General features: G+C 43.9%; 1 protein-coding gene across 5 annotated transcripts in view; it reads left to right on the top strand.

Moving 5' to 3' along the window:
* Positions 1–14,053, top strand: part of RTN4 (reticulon 4) — a 74,648-nt gene that overhangs the window by 21,573 nt on the left and 39,022 nt on the right. Inside the window, exons 6-8 of one of the 5 annotated variants that reach the window (XM_074167986.1) lie at positions 3,043–3,262; positions 3,749–3,939; positions 4,298–4,762. In XM_074167986.1, coding sequence (XP_074024087.1) covers positions 4,309–4,762 — 454 coding nt within the window. In that variant the 5' untranslated portion in view covers positions 3,043–3,262; positions 3,749–3,939; positions 4,298–4,308. Of the gene's footprint in view, positions 1–3,042; positions 3,263–3,748; positions 4,763–12,171; positions 12,208–14,053 lie in introns of those variants that run through there. The other 4 variants (XM_074167987.1, XM_074167984.1, XM_074167989.1 and 1 more) reach the window with 4 other exon arrangements.

Genomic DNA, 14,053 nt, shown 5'->3' with positions numbered 1-14,053 from the left:
TATATATTCTTGTTCACTGTTGTAACATAATTTTTTGGTTCCTTTGAATGAAAGCTTAAATAGACCAAGTTGTGGCCTAGGAAGAAATTACATGGATGTAGGAATTTAAAACTACAGCTAATGGCAACTTTGCACTCATGGCAGTTAGTCTAATTGAGAGCTGTCCTTAAACCACTCTCATTTATGCAGATGGACTGGCTCAACACCCAGCTGGCTGGCTGAAGGAAGTTTTAAAGAATGTTTTGTGACAGATCTGAATCAGGGAATTGTATATTGATGTGGTTATTAGGACATTTTCTGTAGAAATAGATTGTTTTGATTTATCAAGATGATGGTGGGGGGATTAAAAAAAAAAAAAAGTGGAAAAATTGGCTCCACCTAAGCCAGCCTATGGGTTGTTAGAAACAATTCCAGAATAGGAAGTGCCCGTAACACATAACATAAAAGGTTTAAAAAGTCAAGAAAATGTTAATTATTGCAGAGGACCAGGCTGAAAGGCAGGCCCCACACAAAGTTCTGATAAAGCTGAACCTGACTCAGTTACCATCAAGAAATGGTAATCCCTCTGTATTATTGTTTTGACACCTTTCCCTCCATATGCTGCATTTGTATTAATAAATTAAGCAGTGATTTTGTCACAAATTGCATTACTGATCTTGAAAAGTAGTACAGCAGGTGTTCAAATGAAGACAAACCAAAGAAGGCACTGCAGCACAGGCATAATCTGAAAACAAAAGAATTGCAGTGTTTTATCCTTCCAGAGATAAAGACATGATGCTTGAAACCTGGAGGATTGTATTTTGATCTTAAAAGGAGGGACAGAAATCCAACCATCCCCACAATTGTAACTCCATCTTTTTAAATTGCTATCTGAAACCAAAATGTTTTTTTTTTTCTGTTTGATCCTGCTGTGAAGTGATAATATTGCATTTGTCCTACTACAGTTATTTTCCTAGTTTACAATACACTGTGATATCATATTACTTCTGTGTAAGATCAAGCCAACGGTGACAGTGGAAAGAAAAAAAATACAACCAGTAGATAGCCATTGTCAGCACTGCCCTGGAAATTCAGAAAGACACTAACTGGTGCTTCTCTCACATACTGAACGCTTTTCTTCCTCATCTTGCTAGATGCAACACCTCATGGAAACTAAGTTTGTAAACTAACTTGCTGAATACCTGTTAATTACTCCTACTTGTTGATAACATTCATATAAGAATTGTAAAAATATTTTTCTAAAGAGCTGAAAGAAAGGGTGTTTTGCCATATAGTTTCAGTATTGGAAAGCTGTATTTTTCTCTTGCTTGTTAATTTGACTTGCTCAGGCTATCTGGAACTCCCTTCCTGTTTCCCTCCAAGACCTTTAGTCACTTCCTTTCTCTAAATAAAAAACGCTTTCATTTGTCTTTAACTGATGATGGATTCTCTTGCAAGCATTCTGATAAAATCAGTTGAATTATATATAGATTTTTCCTACTTGCAGATGACCAAAAATCACTGCAGTTAGATATGTTAAAATTAGTATCAGCACTGTGTCTGTGCTCAGAATTTTACAAGTTTTAAAAAGTACCTTGTTGCCTTAGGGTATATTTTAGTGGAATGTTAAAATTCCATTTTCTTGTTTAACCGAGAGATGCAAAAAATAGATTGGTTGGTGAAATTATAAAGAACTTATTCAAAGTTTTTTTATTTTCTACAAAAATTTACAATACAAAAATAAAACTCTATTTGCTGGTATGTAATAAATTAGTACACAGAAAACCTGAATTTTCCTTTTAGTAAAATATTTCAGGCCCAGTCATCTACTGTGCTAGGGTAAAATGCCACTGAAGATTACAGGCCCCTATCCACCCATAAGGTCATTAAATCTGGCCTGTTTTGGGGTTTTTTTCCCCTTACGTAAAAGCCATCACCAGATTGTTACTCAATTCTTAATCCAATTTAGTATATTAGGCTTCTTCAAAAAGTAAAGATGCTCTGAGAATTTAAATTGCCCGTAACTGAGTGCTCTCTCCTGTGTACATTCTCCAAACTGACTAGCTGGTAGGAAAACAGCGGAAGTATTGTTGAGATCACTGTGGCAGCTGGTATAACACACCGGGTAGCAATTAATAAATAAAAAGAAGACTGAAGGTGTCAGTTTGTATCTTAAATCACAGAGCCTGTTCTGCCTTTATTATGCATATAATAAAGACAGTCCACTGGCTGTAATAGAGATGTAACAATAACGCTAGGAATGGAATTTAGCCAGAACTTCCGTATTTTATATTTAACAATACATGGGATTTAATCCATCCATCCTGCCGCCAGTGTAACATCCCTTATATCACTGTAAAAAGGGCTGACTTGAAAATATACATGGATAATTTGTTAGAGGAAGACACAAAATCTTAGGGGAAAAGAATGGGAAGTCTAGAGATGTCACAGAATGTTAAGGGCTCATTCACCTGTTGTGAAATTTTTACCTCCATCGGGGTAACAGTGTTCCCTTCACTGTATTATTAAAAATACTTTTTGTACTCCTCCTATTCATTTCTGGAAGAAATAGGGAGTACTGAAGTCTTTGCATATTGTTGAAAAAAAAATCTTATCTGGAACTACCCATGCCCAAACTGAGACTGGATCAGGTTCAGGGAAAGGCTGCTCGGTGGAACGAGGGAACGGGTCACAGCAGAACTTCTCTAGCTTTAGATTAAGAAAGTGAGGACTGGACAAAGTGTATTCTTTTACACAGGTTAGAAATTAAAATGCAGAGAAAAGAACAATGTAAATTAAAGGGAAAAGTGGGATAAGGACGTATATCGGCCTTGGGCAAATTAAGACTGGAAGTTAGAAGGAAGTCTCTAGTTATTTAGAAAATGAGGTATTTTAGAATAGCTTTCCCAATACAAATAGCAGCAACAAGCCACCCCACACTCAAACATTTGGGTCGAGGCAGTTCATGCAAAGAATATGATACGTTTTTCTGAGACAAGAGAGGACTCAGTGCTGGGGCCCTTTTGAGTCCTTCCATTCGTGTGTTGCCATCCTGTTTTTCAGAAAATGACTGAACGCTGGAGATCTAACCCTAGTTTCATGCTAGAGACTCTTCCCTCTGCAGTATGAAATGTAGCTGCCCTCCACACATTTTGATACGCTGAACACAGCCCACTCGGGAACTCCTCGTGATGCCAGGGCGTCGTCAGTCATTCTGCTTAATGGGACGGCTCACCTGAATATCCATCTCTGCATACACTGCGTCTGATGTGGCCAAACATAGGTGATGGGGCAATTGTTGTTTCTTTTCCTTAAGTTCTTGTGTCTCACTGATCTTGCAGTTTGCTTGTTCTGCGTATTTCCATCAACTGATCTCTTCATACAGCCACGTGCAGAACAAATCATCTGTGGGTTAAAAATTAACAGTAACATTGGAACAGTATTAAATATATAATTGTAAGCCTTTTTGGTCTTATTGTGGTCACTGCGTGGGTGAAAATTGCATCAAAATATACAGCATTTCAGTTAAACTGTTACCCTAAGGCCTTTGGCCAACGTTCCATCCCTGGGCAGAAGCAGGAGACCACAGCAGAGCCTGGCACAGACACATCCCCCAGTGCTCGCTCTGACCCAGCTGCCACTTGCCTCCTGCACGGGTCGCCCCATTCGAGAGAGACGGTGAGATCTGTTCAGATGGCTGACAAACCAGTACGAGCGGTTAAAGTTTCTCTCTGCTGAAAATGTTTCCTCTCTGCTTTATTTTTCTCAGACACTGTAGGTGTTTTCGCATCGCGTTCTGGTTAAAACTTCCGTTTCCTTCGGGGAAAGGCGCCCACCGGTTCCGCTTCCCCCCCCCCAAGATGTGAAGATCGGCGCGATGCCGGAGCGGGACCGAGAAGGAGCCTCATCCCCTGCGGTGCCCCGGGACCCTCGGGTGACATCCACGGTGCGACAGACTGGGTACGGCCGGCCGGTGTCCCCCTCGCCCCCACGCCCGGCTCCCGGGGAGCCCCAGCCCCACCCCGCACCCTCCGCGCTGAACTTTACCCGACTTCGCCATCCCGCCTCGCCCCGCCCACGTGCTGCATATTCATGAGGCGGCCGCGCCCAGCGCCGCGCTTCATTGGCCATCCCGCTCCCTTCCCCCGCTTCTACTGCCCGCCGCCGTCGCTCAGCGCCCCGGCTGCCGCGCCCCCCCGCCTCCCCCAGCGGTGACTCAACAGGGCGTGGAGCCGCGTCCCGCAGCGGCCGCGGTGCAGCCCCAGCCCTCCCCCAGCAGAGGCACAGCCCCAGCGCCGCGCACTCATTGTTCCGCCAGCTCCAGGCACTATGGACGAGATAGACCAGTCGCCCCTGATCTCCTCCTCCTCCGGGCCAGCGCGGCCGCAGCAGCCCCAGTTCAACTACCAGTTTGTGCTCGACGACGAGAAGGAGGAGGAGGAGGAGGAAGAGGACGAGGACGAAGACGAAGACTTCGACGAGCAGCTAGAGGTGATGGAGAGGAAGCCCGCCGTGGCTCCCGCCGCAGTTCCGCAGGAGCGGCCGCCGCAGCTACTGGATCTCGGCGGCCCCACCGAGCCGCCCCGCCCCGCCGCTCCGGAGCCACCGCAGCCCGGCTGGAGCCCCCCGGGAGCCGTCTCCTCCTCCTCCTCCGCCGCCACTACGCCGTCCCCTGTGCAGGAGCAGCTGTCGGCCCCCGCTCGGCCCGCTCAGCCCCAGCCGCTCAAGCCCGAGCCGGCCGCCGCCGCCCCCCGGAGAAGAGGGTCCTCCTCCGGCTCGGCTGGTGAGTGCCTCCGCCCCGGGGCCGGAGAGGGCGGCCGGGCAGGGGCTGGGGGCAGCGGTCTTCCCAGCCAGGCGCCTCCGCCCGAATCGTTCCGGTTCTGGCTCGCCGCTGCCCCGCCGGGCGGTTCCCTTTGTCTGCCGGCCCTCGGCCGCCTTCTGCGGCATCGCTACCTCCCCTCAGCCGCGCCGGGGCGCGGCCCCGCTCCCCGCGGCAGCTCATGCAGGAAAAAAGGGCTCCCCCTTCATCTATTTTGTATTTTTTAATTTTTTTTAAAAAATTTCTCCTGTTTCCTTCCTCCTCCCTTTTGTGTTACGCTAATGGCGGGAGGGGTGAGGCGCCGCCTCGCACGTGGGCCGCCGCCTGGCAACGGCCGCGTCGCGGGGTGAGGGGTGGGGGGGGGCGGCGAGCCTGAAGCGGCCGGCCGCCGCCTTCTCCCCCTTCCCACCCCGTCACAAAGCCCGCCTGAGGCGTCGCTGCCGCTTCCCTCCACCCTGACTACGCTGTCCAGGGCACGGCTCACCCCCCAGGGCGGCCCGACGCTGCGGGCTCCGGGGCTGGGCGTCGAGGGCGCCGGGCGGCCCCGGGAGGGCGGGGGAGGAGGGGAAATACAGATGCCTGTAATCTTACTCATTTTTAAACAAATCTCCTCGCTGGGAGGGGCGCGGGAGAGGAGTTAAGGAGCGGTGGCTGCCGCCTTCCTTGGACCTGCCTGGCGAGGCAGGGAGCCCGGAGGAGGGCGGGGGAATTTGCGGGCCCGGCAGAGCCCACAGCCCTGCGGCCAGGCCCCGTTTGTGGGGACCGCCGCGCCCCGCCTCCAGACAGCGAGCCTGAAGCCTCGGGAGGGGATGTTAAACTGGTGGAGTGTGTGTGGAAGCACAAAAGGCGCGCAGGCTGCTGGCTGCCGCAAGTGTGGCAGTGCTGGGAGAAAAACGTCAACCCCGCGTCCTGCGTGTGCCTCCTGGGTGGCCGCAGCTAGCCACAGCTGTCACCTGGGGCTTGTCAGGGGATCAGCCCTCAGTGCTGGGCTACCTCGAGTTCAGACCTGCGGTGGTGGAGGGAACGCTGCCCCCCTCCCCGAACAGCAGACGGTGCTGCCAGAGCGCCAAACCCCTCCTTGCAAGGGTTAGTGCAGGAGCTGACCCGGCATAAGTCATGCCTCCCATTCGGATTGCGGCTGTGCCTTGGCTCCCTTTCCGCTTGTTGTAAAATACAGGAGCTAACATGAAGTCATTAAACCAGTGACAATGAACAAGGCAAGGTGCCTTATTGTCATGATGGTGCGTTATTGTCTTCATTGCTATTGTCATATTGGTATGTTGCATATGTTTTAAAGAGGCAGGATTTCAGTAATAACTTGGTGTCATGGTACAAGTGAACATGATACTCAAGATTTGATTAAAAAAAAAAAAGCATCTGGAACAATGACAAAAAAAGCCTGTTTTTCAACCTGAATTTAATTTTTTGGGGGGCAGGTTCACAGCACATGTTATTTGTATATGTGACAGGACTTCATGGTTAGTTGAGCTGTTCTGGTAGCTCTCTGTGTAGCAATACACCAATTTATTATTTATTTCCACCATTTGGAGGACAGATGGTGACAAAAGCTTACAACAGATTTAAGAGGAGGGATCCTATATGATGGGTGAACAGATACTTTTCTAGGCAAGTTATTTGAGTGGAGCTGTGGAAGGTTTGAGCAGAACAGAAAGGAAGGAATAGCATCAAGCAGATTTTTTGCTCTGAAAAGTAGGGATAAACATATGATTTTCAGAGCTGATTTGTTTTTCTACTCCCTGACCCCTGAAGGATAAGGCAAGAAATACAGTAATTCCTGAAATACATCTTCTCTATTAGAGTAGAGGAGACCTAACCATGTGATAATTGGGTAGTGTAGCTGAGGAGTGGTGTCAAAGAGTTATTTTGTAAGGCCTAATTGGAGGGGACAGAATTTATTAGTGATGATTAATTTAGAGCTCTGAAGTGAGGATCGTCATCTTCAGGAGACCTGGTTTCCAAAGACAAGGTGTTGTAATGCATAATGCTCATCTAATGGTGGGCTGGAATATTAGAGGCTATGTCTGAAATACTTGATACAAGGGCAAGTGTAGGGTGCTGCACCTGGGGAGAAATAACCCCCTGCACCAGGACAGGATGGGGGCTGACCTGCTGGAGAGCAGCTCTGAGGAGAAAGACCTGGGAGTCCCGGTGGACAATAGGATGACCACGAGCCAGCAATGTGCCCTTGTGGCCAAGAAGGCCAATGGCATCCTGGGGGGCATAAGGAAGAGTGTGGCCAGCAGGTGGAGGGAGGTCATCCTGCCCCTCTACTCTGCCCTGGTGAGGCCCCATCTGGAGCACTGGGTCCAGTTCTGGGCTCCCCAGTTCAAGAAAGACAGGGAACTGCTGGAGAGGGTACAGCAGAGGGCTACAAAGATTATTACGGGCCTGGAGCATCTCTCTTAGGAGGAAAGGCTGAGGGACTTGGATCCTTTTAGTCTGGAGAAGACTGAGGGAGGATATGGTCAATGCTTATAAATACTTAAAGGGTGGGTGTCAGGAGTATGGGGCCAGTCTTTTTTCAGTGGTGCCCAGTGACAGGACAAGAGGAAATGGGCACAAACTTGAACATAAGAAGTTCCACCTAAACATGAGGAGGAACTTCTTTCCTGTGAGGGTGGCAGAGCCCTGGAAGAGGCTGCCCAGGGAGGTGGTGGAGTCTCCTTCTCTGGAGACATTCAAAGCCTGCCTGGACAACCTGCTCTGGGTGGACCTGCTTTGGCAGGGGTGTTGGACTAGATGATGTCCAGAGGTCCCTTCCAACCCCATATCATTCTGTGTGATACTACTAGATGAGAAGAAATTGTTTTGATAAAAGCATTGTCTAGTTATGTCATGAATACTTTGGTCCTCTCAGATGCATTTAAACATCAAGTATTTTTTATAGTTTTGTATCTAGCAGTTTTTGTTAACACTATCCCAGTCAAAATATTTAACTTGGGTTCAAATTAGTTCACTTTCAGTCTTGCTGTGAAATTGGCAAAATCAGATTGATGCCCGCAGCTTGTGGCAGGGTGACTGGTGTGGATAGCCATGTCTTTCTGATGGTTCCCTGTCTTCTGGAGAGTTATGGTTTCATTTACTTTCAGCTCTGTTGTATGAGTTTAAGGTATAACCGAAGAATTGCAGTTCACAATCTGGAAATTTTGAAAATGTTCTGTTCTCTTCATATTTAAAATCTAAGGCTTTGCTTTAGTGAGGATTTGAGGCAAATAACTTTGGAATTCTATTTCCAAGAGAAGGAGAAAGTAGTAATGCCTGTAGCAAGTATGCAAAGAATAGTAGGGATTCTTTTATCTGCAACAATAGGCCATGGTGCTGCTTTTTGTCAGTATAACAATAGAGAAAATGCATGGACTACTTGATGGCCCATTACATTGTCTTATTTGTGTGTCTGGAGGTGTTTAAAAAAGTAAATCTTTGCTATTAATTAAATACTTAGGAGTATTCAGTATCATTGTTATAAGAGACCGTGACATAATTATATCTAATGCAAGTCTCTGGCTGTGTATCAGCAGCCTACCTTCTTAAGAGCTAATATAAATATTTGCTGGAGAAGAAAGCAAGTAAGAGGACTGCAGTAAAATGCTTTCTTTTTTTTTTTTTTTTTTTTTTGCTACTCACTGTTATGTGGGTAGAAAAACCCACAATTCTTCTTGAAAGATTACTTAAATCTATTGATTACCTAAATTTACATACAGTGCAAAGAGACGTAAATTTGAGATAGTCGTACATGGTTAAAATAATGCACTTATTTTGGACAGCTAGAAGAAAAAAAAAAATTAACCAGTAAACTATATTGCTTTCCATCTTTAAAGCCCTAGATCCTGCTTTTAAAGGGAGGTCATATATCACATATAGACACATACAGAGGAGTTGCGTGGATTTTAAGGACAGAATGCAGCATGACTTGGAAAAAATATAGCTGTCCTTGAATACCACCACCAGTGACTTTCATTTGTACTCTTCATTTATTTAAATATGTTACTGCTGATCCTCAGTGTTTCTTTGAGGTGCAAGACCCTTTCTCTTCCTAAATGTAGTCAGTAACCTTGTAAGGGAGGTGGTCATAACCTAGGTATATCAAAGGTAGAACGTAATTTTTTTCTATTTCTGTTATAGTGACATATGTTGAGAGAGTAACCAGAAATTTGACTGGTACAGTAAAGCTAGTATCTTCATTTTTTTATTTTGTGTTCCCATCTAGGTGAGTTCAACAAGGGATCATTTTATTTATTTGGTTTCTGTTATTGTCACATGCATGGGGGTGTGAAAACAGTGGGGCCTGTTTTCAGCTGGTATAAGAGTTCCTAAAGCAAACCAACTATTTCTTCTGTTAACCTGAAGTATGTGCAAGGTTAGTCCTGCCAAGTTTGATAGTATATTTGCTTCGTGTATTTATCCTTTGACTTGCTTTCCAGGATAACACCACACAGCTTTCACCTACCATATAACGATGTAGCCCTCAAGGAAGTTTTGAATTGCGTTGGGAGTTTTCCCCTTGGAGATGAAATCCTACAAACCACAAGTTAGGAGCCAGCAAAGAACTCCTGATTGTTTGCCCTTTTTTCCCTTCCTCTCCCTATCTGTACTTAAGAAAGTTTGCAGCATGTCTACAAAGTGACGACTATCTTGTCCACCTGTTTGCATCACCACTGGTGAGCGCTGAACCTCTTTCTTATCTCATAGATAACCACTAACAACAGCACTCCTATAAGTTGAGGACATTTAAGCCACCCCATCAGTGGTTTTCTTTTGCTGACTGGTACAAAGTTGCTAGGAAAGTGTCAAGTCCTTTTGCAACAGCTGATCTACAGATGGGTTAGGAATGAGTGGTTGTTGGACTATAAAGGCTCATTTGATTAAGACTGATCAAGTGACTCAAACTTTGCAGCTCAGGAGGAGAGAAATAAGCTGTGGTTGTTGGCAGTTGGCGTGGTGAAAAGACAATCTTGAAGTAGATCTGTGGTTGGAAAAATATGATTTTTAAGTGGCTTGCAGATGCATCTTGTGTTATTTCAGCACTTCGCGATGTACTTTTCTAGTATAACTTTCTGGCTGGTGTATTGTGAGGATGTTGTTTTCACTTTTCCTTCCTCTTCATCCACTGCCTAGGATGGGGAGGATGAGGATTTCGGAGAGCACTAAGTAGCACTGGCTACTTAGCAGAAGGCGTATAGGTGTCGTTCTTCTAACCCTGGAGACCAGTTTTCCCATGCTGTTAGAATCCTGTGGGGTCTTTGTTGCTTGCCACCTGATTTTTGAGAGAGGTTAGTGGTTCTGATGGCCTGTTTCAATGTCCATTTTGCCACACCCAACTGCTTGGTGGCTCTCATTTCAATTAGTCTGGCCTTTGTGAGCTGGGAAGGTACTAAAGTAACAAATAATTGACCTACAACTTGAGGCATGTCTTGGTATGCTTGAGTTATGGTTTTGGTTTGGTTTTTTTCTATTAATATTTTGAATGAAATAAACCTCTTTTTGAGCTGGCTTGTTACTATAGTAACTACAAAGCTCAGATACAAAAATTAATAGTTCAATCTGAAAATGTCCTTTGGGTTCTAGATATTTTGTAAGCAAGGAAATAATTTCTTGTCCTTTGCTGGCTAGAAAATGTAAAGTGAAGTGTAGCTTACAGATAAATTGTCCTGAGATATTCTGAAATGCTTATGCATGAAGTAGGAGGAAAACTGTGTAATTATCAAGCTGCATTAGAAATGAAAGAAAAAAAGCTATTATTACAAGGTAAAAAATAGTGAACTGTGAGACCTATTCTAAAACAGTTGAGTGTGTTTTCATGTGGGTTTTTTATTTTGTGTTTTATGATTTAAAATAGAAATTACTCCTGTTATGCTTTGAAAATGCTGTATAAAGTTGTTTTCTACTCTTTAAGACTGGCAGCACTGTACAGCTAACACTGACATCACTGAACTACAGCCCTGTGACATACATTTGGTGGATAACTTTTAAAATTGGTATTTCCATCAATAAGAACTATTACAACAGCAATAAAATAATGGGCTTATTAATATTCACAAAGTCTGAAAGAATCAAATTATCTCAGTAGAATGTTTTTATCTTTCAAGTGGAAATAATCAATCTGCTGCTAACTGTAGCTGTCAAAATATGGAGATTTTAAGTTAGAGATGGTTTTAAATTAGTGCTCTTCCTCATGGTTTTAAATGGGTTTGTCTCCATTTATTGCTTTCTGATGTATGAAGAAAGAATACGTTTTTTTCACTTCCCCTCCCCCCTGTGGAAGTGTTAGGAACAGGCTGCCCAGGGAGGTGGTTGAGTCGCCATCCCTGGATGTGTTTAAGAACCGTTTAGATGTGGTGTTGGGGGCTATGGTGTAGGGGAGAACTTTGTAGAGTGGGTTTGATGGTTGGACTCGATGATCCCAAGGGTCTTTTCCAACCTGAATGATTCTGTGACTATGAATACCAGTTTGACCCTCTCTGGTTTTGCTGGAAGGCTTGCTTTGTGTCTTAGGAATGTACTGTGAATTTTTACTTGCAGTTTTTAATGAACGTGGCAATCATGTCATCAATTTCATCAGCTAGGAAGAACATGTTAATTAAGATTTCTTTAAATAAGACACAAGACTGAGATAAATATAAACTTTTCTGTTTCCACTTAAAAATGTTCTCAGCCCGTTAGGTGCTGCTGGTCTAATGTCAAAATCCTACTGGTTTGCGACAGTTTTTCTTGAACTCTGCTATTCCCTCTTTTCTGACAGAAAATAAAATTCCTTAATGCCTGTCCATCTCTGTTCTTTGTGTTGTAATACGGAAATGAATGCCAGGTGAAAGAGTATTTGCGAGGCCTTCAAAAGCAGGCTTTAGCTGCAGAACTGAAAGGGAAAGTAAGAAGCAAGGTCAGGAGGAAGCAGAAAGATGTATGTGGTAGGGGTTGAAGAAAAGTCACTTCTTTCTTGGTCTTCAGCCTGGTCTTCAAGGATTCATGCCTTCGGCTTGAGAAATGCCATTGAAAGGGCAAAGTGATGCATTTCTAGTGCTTTAAACCCAAGTTTTCTTTAAAAGACCACATTGTTAGATAAGAAAATCAGTTTTCCCATGTGAGTTGTGTCTAAGCTATCCACTTCAAATTTTTGTCACTAAAACCTGTATTGACCAAAATCTGTTGCAAGCCAGGAAGTAATGCTGCTTGATATCTGATCATCTCTGTTGAAGAAGAGGACATCAGGACACTGTGCAATCTTCATGCTGCTTTATCCATGTCATTAAAAGACATTATTACACAAATGCTGATGGCTCTAATAAATGTCCATGCACTTTTTTACTCTTTTGAGATAAAGATATCTTATGTATCTGTTTGTTTTTATTTTACAGATTATAAGCTCTTATGTCAGAGGCTTGTCACACAAGGTAATGTGTTGGGAATAGATGCTAAAAGAAATCAGTAGCATGTCTTCTCCATTCTTTTAAAGATTAATTTAGCTATTAAATATATTATTCTACAATTACAAAGTTGCTAATCTAAATGCTGCTTAATTTGTTTAATTGTGGGGAAAGTAAAGAAAAATTCCACCTCTACAAATCAGTGAAAGGAAATCTTATGATTGGTATAGTCTCCAAAATTAAATTGCGTAATGTCTGCATAATGCTAGGATTTTCATGGCTCTTTAGACTTCCTGTCTTTGAGTAAGTTCTGGTGTAATTATTGTATTTGGCACTGCCAGAACCCAATATTCTGTTTGTTGCTTCAACACATGGTTAAAGAGCCTGGGTCTTAAGGAAGAGTTATTTAGTTTTTAGAGGAATTGTCTAGTGTGTTTTGTGGGTTTTTTTTGGTTACAAATATTGCCAAAGACTGAATACTTACCTTTAAAGCCATATCTAGCTGGACACATGCATTTGCAGCTAGCTAGATTGTTTCTTTCTGCTTCTTTCTTTCTAATTAAATACATTAATTTAAATTGGTGACTGTAAATACTGGATGTGTGATTGTGCATATCTGTGATTGTTCTAAATTTATTATAAGCTTTTCTATTAAATATATTTGTGATTTATATACAAAATATAGTTGTGATTGTGAAGGGGGTATTTCAAGCCATCAGAGATGGGCTGTGAACATTTGAAGTTGATTATTGTGGCCACCTGACTTTAATAAAAGGAGGTATTTACCCACCACCTGATACTAACTCTGTAAGGAGACAGAACTTACGTGATTACTTCAGGGCACAGATAATCTATGTGCCACTTTTTCTTGTGTAGCACTCATCTGTGAGCTTAGTTTATGCTCAGAAGCCAAATAGTTTATCTTTGTTCTTCAGAGGATTTAGCTTTCCTCCTAGTGAGCCACTGTGGACTGCTGATCTGTGATAGGTATGTGTGTCCTGTTTCTGAGAATTCCTTGTTCTCTTGTTATACTTGGTATAAGAATAATGAAAAGTTTCTTTGGAGCTGATGTGACTTTTTTCTTTTTTGGTTTACTTTTAATAACAAAATATGCCAGACAAAATTCTGTCCCTGCTCTGGAGGGGGTACGGTAGCACTCATATGGATGGGGGACTTTTAATAGGAAGTGGCATTAGAGAGCCATCCTCTGAAATGACGCTTGGATCCTGTCTGTAGTGTTATTGATCAAAATTTTTGGTTGCAAAAGTGAGGTGAGACTGGCAGTTATGTGTCTGGCCTCTTAAAAACACCCTTGTAGTGGGTACTTATTTTGGCAATCTGGGAATTGTAGTGGAAAGAGTTCTAACAGAGCCAGAATTACTGTATCTTCCTTGTCCATCTGTTCTTGCTTTGGTTGGCAGTTGGGTATTGCAGGGGAGTGGTACTGTCTTTCTTGCTTTTTACTCTGTAGCTGATCAAAAGAAGGTGAAATGGCATATACCTTACCTCTGTCATTGTACGATTTACAGAATCTGTCTTGCTCAGCAACTCGCCTCAAATGTCGAGGTCGAGGGAGGTCATCCTCCCACTCTGCTCTGCCCTGGTGAGGCCACATCTGGAGTACTGTGTCCAGTTCTGGGTGCCCCAGTTTAAGAAGGACAGGGAACTACTGTAAAGAGTCCATCAGAGGGCTACAAAGATGATCAAGGGAATGGAGCACCTCCCTTAGGAGGAAAGGCTGAGAGACCTGCATCTGTTTGGCCTGGAGAAGAGAAGACTGAGAGGGCATCTTATCAATGCTTATAAATATCTGAAGGGTGGGTGTCAAGAGGATGGGGTCAGGCTTTTCTCAGGGTGCCTGATGACAGGACAA

The sequence above is a fragment of the Numenius arquata genome, chromosome 2, assembly GCF_964106895.1.
Source record: "Numenius arquata chromosome 2, bNumArq3.hap1.1, whole genome shotgun sequence".
In the NCBI taxonomy this organism is placed as follows: Eukaryota; Metazoa; Chordata; class Aves; order Charadriiformes; family Scolopacidae; genus Numenius; species Numenius arquata.
This window is presented reverse-complemented; position numbering and strand designations above follow the sequence as displayed.